The sequence below is a fragment of the Prunus mume genome, linkage group LG1, assembly GCF_029339155.1.
Source record: "Prunus mume cultivar Tortuosa linkage group LG1, ASM2933915v1, whole genome shotgun sequence".
Classification (NCBI taxonomy): domain Eukaryota; kingdom Viridiplantae; phylum Streptophyta; class Magnoliopsida; order Rosales; family Rosaceae; genus Prunus; species Prunus mume.
This window is the reverse complement of record NC_142698.1, coordinates 15561111-15570190: the sequence shown is the minus strand read 5'-3', so window position 1 is coordinate 15570190 and position 9080 is coordinate 15561111. Positions and strand designations below refer to the sequence as shown.

The 9080-nt window shown below is 37.3% G+C and overlaps 2 protein-coding genes across 2 annotated transcripts; both read right to left on the bottom strand.

Annotated features, from left to right (window-relative positions):
- Positions 1-3107, bottom strand: TBL35 (TRICHOME BIREFRINGENCE-LIKE 35). The gene is made up of 6 exons (XM_008244779.2): positions 2616-3107; positions 2170-2449; positions 1721-1892; positions 1227-1423; positions 982-1131; positions 1-458 (listed from the first exon to the last, which is right to left on the bottom strand). Exons 1-6 carry the CDS (start codon positions 2809-2811, stop codon positions 128-130), a joined length of 1326 nt encoding a protein of 441 aa, XP_008243001.2. The 5' UTR covers positions 2812-3107; the 3' UTR covers positions 1-127.
- Positions 3108-4114: 1007 nt separating this feature from the next.
- Positions 4115-6337, bottom strand: TBL34 (TRICHOME BIREFRINGENCE-LIKE 34). Its single transcript, XM_008244791.3, has 5 exons — positions 5766-6337; positions 5435-5612; positions 4995-5191; positions 4682-4840; positions 4115-4553 (listed from the first exon to the last, which is right to left on the bottom strand). The coding sequence occupies exons 1-5, from the start codon at positions 6305-6307 to the stop codon at positions 4205-4207; spliced, it is 1425 nt and encodes a 474-aa protein (XP_008243013.2). The 5' UTR covers positions 6308-6337; the 3' UTR covers positions 4115-4204.
- Positions 6338-9080: the final 2743 nt, after the last annotated feature.

Sequence of the window (9080 nt, the reverse complement as noted above, 5' to 3'; positions counted from 1 at the left end):
TAAGTCGAATGCTTGTACCATATTTGCAAAGAATGGAATCATGTAACAATGGCCCACGAGTTGAGAGAACCAAGGCAAATTGCTGTACGAAACCACTAAGAAGGACTTGAAAGAATTGTACATTTGTTCACAAGAAATGGAATAGAAACTCGTTCCATACATCAGGTACACCAGGCAAGCACCAGTGTATGCAATCCGAATAACTCGCAGGATTCGACAATTGTTCAGGCTTCAGCGCCTCCCAGAATTTGCGGTAAACGGAAGGGTGACCATCTTTCCGGTACTCCGATAACTGAGTAATATTGAGAACGGAAACCTCTGAACTCAACTTGCTGAGGACTTTCTCCACCATGTGCATCGTAGGCAGGTCAGAACCACTTCCCCAGTAGCCCTCAAAATCAATGGGGGATGTCTCGCTATAACAATTACCTTCACTTTCTGGCTTCCACTCTCGACTCCTAAAAATGCAGGAAATTACATAGGATAAAGGTTCCAACAGATGGAAATGTAGTTTTATAGAGCTGAGCCAAAGATGTATGAAATTGCAGTCTAAGGTCCTCTCTAAAACTAGAACTAGACTAATATCAGGATTTTGTATTAATCCTAATGTTTGCTTCCAATGGAGGATTTAATTCTAACAGATGGCAAGATTAAGCGACAGCTAAATACGGATGGCAAGATGTAGCTGTCACCCCACAAGTCTAGGCTTTAAGTGAACAAAAGGATGCTGGTTGAGTATCTTGGACAGGTCTAATGTCCAACTCCTTGGAGACTCTCTAATCTTTATGGACTTCAATTTTAGCATAATATAGTTGTATAGTTAAATAGTCCTAAAGTTGACCAGTGTATGCCAGGACAATGCCTAGTTGACAACCTCATTCAAGTCTCAATAAGCTTATTTCCAAGATTGAAAACTTTCACTAGAAATATGAGCAAAGGTGGTAGGATAAAAAGAATATTCTAGGAGGGCTTGGTGCTAACCAGAGATGTGTAGGAGACATTGTAACAAAGAAGACCCGCTTCTTGAGGGGATTGACCTTAGAAGCCCAATCTGCCCAAGCACCCATGGCCAACTCCATGGCTCCAAGACCGTCTAACTCTTCACAAGCACCGTTAGCTTCAGTGCTCCATCTGTATGAATTGTAAGCTGATCAATTAGGATATCAATTCATTATGTTTCTATATAATATATACTGAAACCTGGACGGTAATGCCACCATACTCACAACAGCTTAACTGGGCCTTGTCGCCACCACAGGTAGGAATTGAAAATCAATATATCAGCATTTTCCCATTCCGATGCATGCTTAAGAACAGAATCTGGACGGATTATCCGATCATCCAATCTGTGATTCACTGGGTCATCAGAATTAGATTCTACAAGAAGCGGTGCCCAGAGAAATTCCACAGTGGCATTATATTCCTGCAAAGGACACGAAGAAAGCAATGAAGAACCGCACTCTGAGATATTCAAGATTATATCTTTCAGCTAGCCATGCAATGAAATCAGGCAAGCACACCCAAAACTTCATGTGTGTCCTTGTTCGAAAACATTTATTATTGCTTTCATTGTTTCCTAATGAATATTGTATTATCTAACTTAAACACATTTTGGCCTTAGTCAGACAAGAGCAGCCTAATGGATACCAAGGCCCCAGTTAGTTGAGATTGAGGTTTGGTTCAGTTGCAGTCTTACTTCTTAGACGGAAATTCTGTTTACCTCTGCTTTAAAAATGGTAAGAGCAGCATTCGGTGACATGGATCTCTTATCTGCGGGAATCACAGATTGTAACAAACACACCATTGATATCCATTGCCCTCTGTTCAATGAATCCCCTACAAACATTAGTCTTTTGTCTCTCAACTTCTCCCACATTTCAGTTGCATTCCATCTACAGGGGAATTAAAAAAATTATTAGTGAAACCTCACATCAGGCACAAAAGGAAACTCAACAGCAGCTGAATTATATACCATTCTAGTCATACTAGTCAATTCAGTGAAATATAATTAGTAATTCGACACGAGTTTGAAACACATCAAAATGATTTCCAGTTTATTGATTCAAGAACCCATGAGAAAAATTCTTGTTCCAACCCAAGCACATTAACAAAGGAAAATCTAAACTGGTTATTGGAAAACAATTAAAAGAAAGAGGAGCACCTCTTTACCTCTTCAAGTTGCAGTTGTGGGGTTGCCACCTCCAATACTGGTAGCCCAAATCAGACCTGCCATGCTTGTGACAAGCCAACTGGTCAGACATGTATGGGCAGTCCGATTCCTTGTACAGCGGATAGGAACTATTATCAAACACCCATTTGCCTGAGAACACGTCACATCTCTCCAAAGTCTCTCTCCGGTGACCGTACCTCGGCTTACGGTCAGTCCACGCAATTTTCCGACCACTGTACTCTTTGGTGGAGTTGCATGTACTGAATCTATCCAAAACCTCTGAAATTCACAAAACACCAACTTCAACCCACTTCACCAAATCAAAGAAATACCACTAATTTAACAGACCCAGTAAATAAATTGATCAAGAATTAACATAAAGATTCAGCAAATGCAGAAAAGTGAACCCAGAAGGCCTATTTAGCTAAACCAAACACTGCCATACCTGGACCCTGGTTTTGATGGCTGAAAAGATTTGGCTTTACATAAGTGATTGAATCTTGATGGCGAGGAGCACGATCATGGCCATCTTGAATTTGCAGAATGCTATTTTCACTGTGGAGATTTGAGAACACTATGAACAAAAACAAGAGGAACACCAATACAGGAAACTGGGTTTTCTTTCTGTTCCACCTCTGCATCGTGAAAGACGGAGTCTTGCTTGATTGACCAAAGAATTGAAAGAGAAAGAATTATGAAGGGGCTTTTTTAACATTTGTTCAATCATCATCACATAAGCGTCAGAGATTACAAGTAATCATAGTCACTGTCTGGAAAAAACTTATTAGGGTGCTGCAGGCGGGTAAATAATATTAAGGCTAAGCTAATGCACCAACCGCGCGAGAAGAAAATAATTGTCTATTATTAAAAAAAGACCTAATATTTTGGAATGTTTTGGTAAATCATCAGCTCAATTTGTCTTACTCTATGGAAGTTTAAGGCTGAACAACTCTGCTCATTACTTTTTAAGATTTTATTAGCATGCATATATTATTATTACATGTCAGATTATACCTTAATTAGTATTAAGATATTATCATAAATGTTGATCATATGATTGGTTTGGTTTTTTTTTTTTTTTTTTTATCGAAATTGGTGGGTTGTTTTGTTTGTTTGCAGTCAGGGACCTACACTGTTCAGGAGAAGCCAAAATTCCCAAATACAAGCTTCATTTTTGTTTTGTTTTTTCTTTTAGGACTTTTCCTGACAAGAGAGCCTAAGACTTTTATTGGTAAATTAGAAAAGTATATTAACAGGCAGAGACTTTGTCTAAATAAAGGTAAAGCAACATTAAGTGAAACTTCTTTAGAATCTAACTTTGTTATGCTTTGAGATTTGCTAAAACAGGCCATGTGGTTTGAAGTTAATGCTGAAACATGTGATATTAAATCTCACAGTGGTAAAAATGGACATTAAATTTTACATTGTTTTGATATGTTTAGTAAAAATTTACTTGAGTTAAACCGTTGTGTTTATGTTCCTAATTCATTCATGGTGTGTTTACTAATCAGAAATTAAAAATCTCATCAGGAATTGAATTCTAAATATGAGGATTCTTGTGTTTATTTCGCATTAAAAATTAAAAATAAGTGGGATCCACACAAAATTAGGAATTGAATTCTTTATTTTGGAGGAATTCAATTCTTGGGTAACTAATTTATTAGGAATTCATATTTTTTACCCATTATATATTCTCACACAATTTTAAAAATTCTAAATTTGTCATCTACTTTAATCTAACAACGAGGATATTTTAGTAATTAGCACCACTCATCCCCAATTCCATATGATTTAGTAAACAACTTCAATAGGAATACTGAATCTAACTCCCCTCAATCCATATGATTTGGTCAGCAATTTCAATAGGAATCCAGAATCTAATTCCCCTTAATCCAACTCCTTCTCAATTCAATTCCTCATAATCTAATTACGGATTAGTAAACATGCCATCAACATTCATGATTTTTTACAAATTCAGATAAGATGTTACAAGCTTGATCTGTTCGGAATTTTTTTTTTTCCAAACAGAAGTTGTTATTGTTGAAAAATGTAAGCATAGAGGAGCTCATTCCACACATCAGGCACTCCAGGGAGGCACCAATGTATACAATCGGCAAAACTGCTGGGATTTGATACTTGTTCTTCGGTTAGAGGCTCCCATTGCTTCCTGTAAATGGATGGATGCCCTTCTTTCCTGTACTCTGAGAGTTGGGTTATGTTGAGGATTTTTACATCTAGACCTCTTACTCTCAACCCATCAAGCACATTCTCAACCAGACGCATCATTTTAGGATCTGATCCATTTCCCCAGTATCCCTCCTCTGTAATTGGCTCTGTTTCTTTGTAGCAATTCTCCCTACTTGTCTCGCCCCATTCTTTAGAACTACAACATGACATCGTGATTCGTTGATGCGTACTTATTACATTAATATTAATTGTTATAGTCGATTGTTAATTAATACATCAACTATCGTTGTTTTTTCATCTCAAATAAAATAAAATAAAGCGTACCTTTGGTGAGTGGGTGACATGCTAACAAAAAACAATTTGGTCTTGGTTCGATTAACATGGATCTCCAACCAATCTGACCAAGTCTTGAGAGCCATCTCATACACCCTCAACAGCTCAACATCCTTGTAAATCCCATCTTGGCTTTCAAAAGATCCCCACCTTAATCATTCCCCAAAAAACCAAAATTATAATAAGTTTTAATGCAAAGTCAAATGGTTGGTTCTATCTAACCTCTACCTAATTTTTGATCATAAAGCGTTGGTTGGGTTTTTGGAGGTCATGCAATGCAATAGCAAAACAAAACTATACTTACAAGACGTTCATTTGGGACCTTCTCCACCAGAGATATGAATTAAAAACAAGAACGTCTGCATCCGTCCAATGCCTTGCATGTTTTTCAATTGCCTGCGCTCTTACAATCCGATCTGGTACGCGGTGGTTCAGTGGATCATCAGAGTTTGATTCCACCAGCAATGGGGCCCAGTAGAACTCAATCGTGGCATTGTATTCCTTAATTAAATCAGATTAAACAAACATTAGTCGTCGTAATCAGAATTATATTAAACTAATCAGAGAAGGAAACATAAGAAACTGAGACTTCTGACAGCAGAAGATTCTGTTTCTTTGATTTGTCTGTTTCTATTAAGTTGGTGGAAGAATCTGCAATGCAAATATGTGATTTTGGGCCTTAGTTTTTGCTAATTACAAATCAGGCCCAAATAAATTGGGTTTTGAGAGGAAAAGGAAACTCACAGTGGCCTTGAAAATGAGCAAAGAGCCATTGGCTTTGTTGGGCATGGATTTGAGGTGTGGATTGATGGCAGACTCGACCAAGCAAACCATGGAAACCCACTGACCTCTATTCAACGAGTCCCCAACAAACACAAGCCTCTTGTTCCTTAGCCTCTCAAGCAACTTTGTGGCATTGAACCTAGCTTATAATATTACATGAACAAAGTCCCACAAAACTCAAAAAACCCTATGAAAACATTAACCAAAAGAACAACCCAGATTATATATTTGCATGAAATTACAACCCAGAAAAGAAAAAAAGAAAAAGAAAAAAGAGGGATGAGAGAGAGACCTAGGGAGGTTACATTGGTGGGGCTGCCACCTCCAGTTCTGATAGCTCAAGTCTTTTCTCCCAAACTTCTCACAAGCCAATTGATCTGACATATAAGTGCACTGTCTCTCTTTATACAGAGGATAAGACTGGTTATCAGAAACCCATTTCCCTGAAAACAAATTGCAGCTGTTGCTTCTGCTTTTGCTGCTGCCAATTGACAATTTTGGTGCTCCTGCTGCTCTAGTTTCCAACGTGGTAATTATAGTACAATCCTGATACAACAGCTGCAACCCACCATCTTGGGTCAGATAAACAGCTCCAATTAGAAGAGTTGCTACAAGAATTGCAATGAGGGAATGCAAGCTGCTTCTGATTCCCCATGTTGTCGTAGGAAGTATTTGGTGCTTTTTAGGCAGCATTTGAATCATTGCTCTGTTTTTTTTTTTCTTTCTAGCTACAGCTATTTGGCCTAATTGGATGCTTGCATGTTGGGGGGGAGTCTCTGGTTTCTCCCTTTTGAAGCTTTTTTCTCTAAGTGGTGGGTGAGAAACAATTTTCATGATCAAGTTTTTTCTTATCCAGGAATTATTAGGAGCAGCTGAAATGCATTTCTTGGTAGTTTACTGACAGCAATAGTTTTGAATTGGTTTGTGCTGCTCTGGGCCAAAATACTTTAATTATTTGGATTGTATTTACAGCAATGTGCCTAGGCTAAGCTATATATTTGGCATACATATATATTGTTACAAGTTTTGGTGAGATGTTGATATGTAAATAGATCGATCTGGGTTTCATAGCTTAATCAGGACAAAACAACTTGAACTAGTGCTTAACATGAACATTTCACCTTAATTCATAGATATATATATATATATATATTAAGGTCAAATAAGGGTCGTTATTAGTACATTAACTGAACATAGACAAATGGGAATAATTAGCAGTTAATTCATTTGTAGCTTGAGATTAACTAGATGGCAGGCAGCTAATACTGATGTGTCAAAAGTCCCCTTGACCAGTAATTGGATCATATAGAAAATTGGCTAATTGGATGTGACACCACTCAAAACTCTTGTTGTTCAATTGGTTGGATGGAACCATTGAAAGGCCTAAGACTTGGACTGGTCTGATCAACAAGATAGATTTTAGAGTAATTAGCTGAAAATGTAGGTGCCAAAATACATTGGAAAAAAATAATGTGGTTGACATCTCCACATCTAAAAATGTTGTGTCGTAAAGGAAACTCAAAAACCCTCTTATTATAAATCAGATGCATCTTCTGGGCTCTCTATGGCATCCCCTACCCCATCCCCCTCAACATCTCACTGGCTTGCCCATTCTAGCTATGTATATGTCACCCTCCTTGTTCCCTAGCTACTACTTATTCCGTACGTTCTAAAAGCAAAATGGCTGGCTGAAGAAAAAGAAGATGGGAAAATTGAAAAGAAAAAGTGAATTCAAATTGGATGCATTGTTTTGTTATCCCCAATGTTATGTTACATTAAAGTGTTATTACACGTGTTATAATGTTATTGACCGAGATATATAGCCTGTTTCACGAAAGTCTTTATTGTTTCCAGGATACTAATGTTGACTGCAGAAAGTAAGAATTGATCCATGTAGATTAATTTGTTAATATCCAGTTTGAAATGTATTAGCTAATTTATTGTGTATGTATAACAGAAAATTATATACAAACCCAAAAGTATTAATTAGGAAGGCAACCCTCTATTTATTTAATTTATTTTTCTTGAATGAAATTAATTGGGTGAGAGAGATGATGAATTTTTGAAGCAGGTAGCTAGGTCATGAGTGATGTAATCCCAATCGATCAATAAATTCCATTGAAAAAGCAAAAAAACCATAGAAGACCCATGATGATGATGCAGTCAGGTCAGCAATAGAGAGAGAGAGAGAGAGAGAGAAGATGGAACGGGTCATATGGGGTGATTGGGGTGGCGTGAAGGAATTGAAAAGTAGACGAGAGAGAATACACGGGGATCATTAAAAAGCCATCCCTCCTCCTCCTTCTCCACCCTCCTCCCACTTGCTCACCAACTTGCAAATATTTAGTCCCATTCAAACAAAAACAATCAAAACACACAATCTCAGCCACAGATCAATCCAATCCAATTCAAAAGAAACCATTTAAGCCAACCCAACTTGCATATTTCTTTAACCCCCAATGACTATGAGAGAGAGACAGAGAGACAGCAAGTTGCAGCTAAATATTGCTTTGCATGTTTCCTTTCTCTTCTTTTTTTCCAACGAACAGCTAAGCTAGAAGCTTGACGCTTGAAGCTTGAAGCTGCCAGTTGCTAGTTGCGTTATCAAAAAGTCAAGTTGCAAGGGTGGTGGGGTAGGGCAGGGAAATAAGATATTGATTCTCGTCACGTTGTTCACCATATTTTTTTAATGCAAATATGCTTCAAAAGCCCCATGCATGCTTTTCATTCCACCGCTCTAAAATTTCCATTCCAAACAACACGACAATATGCTTTGCTTTCTTATTCTTTTTTTTCCTCCTTTATTCATTCCTACCTTAGCTTTTCATTTCCCTTTCACTATCTCATTTTCTACTTGCTACCTTCTTTTCATTTATAAACACACAAATATCATGAAGCACGTCTTCATTTTCAGCTTTCCTATTGTTCTACATCATTTTCATCGCCAAGTTTTATTGTCATATATTCATTTTCTGTACATATATATGTATTATTTTAAAACTATATATATATATATATATCCACTGTATTTTTCGGACCCAAAAATAGTATAACTGTACGTATTTCTATTCTAACAAGGTTGGCTTTCCCATATTGGCTACCAGACACAGAGACAGCTAGTCGTATGTGTATGTACCATGCTAATTCAATTGCTAATTACAGACCCTAAACTAAACTCAGACCTTAACCCTTCAACTGATCAATCTGATTAACTTGTGATTAACAACATTCGTACCATCGACATTATCTACATGATCATTAATTACTACTTATAATATCTCATATAATACAAAAAGAAACGAATTCACACTCTTAAAAGCTTAATTAATTTGTTAATTAATGGCCCTTCTAATTATGCATGGCTGTGAGACTTTGAGCCTGACTTAGTCTAGGAGAGAAACTCTCATCTAACCGGAATAATACTTTTTGCTATTCCAAGTAATAACGCAAAGATAACTTATGCAAGTTTTCTTGCTACCAGAGCCCCCACTGCCTCAGTATACTCAGTCAGTACTGCCACTGGCCATACGCATATCAATCAACCAAAAAAGCTATTCAACAAAACAATAGGCTGCCTAGCTGCCTGCCTTCCTTCCTGCTCTTTCTT

Excerpts from the sequence above, each read along its gene's own strand:
- TBL35 (XM_008244779.2), bottom strand. The coding sequence starts at position 2,811 with ATGCAGAGGTGGAACAGAAAGAAAACCCAGTTTCCTGTATTGGTGTTC. Across the intron at positions 1,893-2,169 it reads CACAACTGCAACTTGAAGAG|ATGGAATGCAACTGAAATGT; the intron begins GTAAAGAGGTGC and ends ATTCCCCTGTAG. Across the intron at positions 1,132-1,226 it reads CAAGGCCCAGTTAAGCTGTT|ATGGAGCACTGAAGCTAACG; the intron begins GTGAGTATGGTG and ends CAATTCATACAG.
- TBL34 (XM_008244791.3), bottom strand. The coding sequence starts at position 6,307 with ATGAAAATTGTTTCTCACCCACCACTTAGAGAAAAAAGCTTCAAAAGG. Across the intron at positions 4,841-4,994 it reads AGGTCCCAAATGAACGTCTT|GTGGGGATCTTTTGAAAGCC; the intron begins GTAAGTATAGTT and ends GGAATGATTAAG. Across the intron at positions 4,554-4,681 it reads ATGTCACCCACTCACCAAAG|TTCTAAAGAATGGGGCGAGA; the intron begins GTACGCTTTATT and ends GTCATGTTGTAG.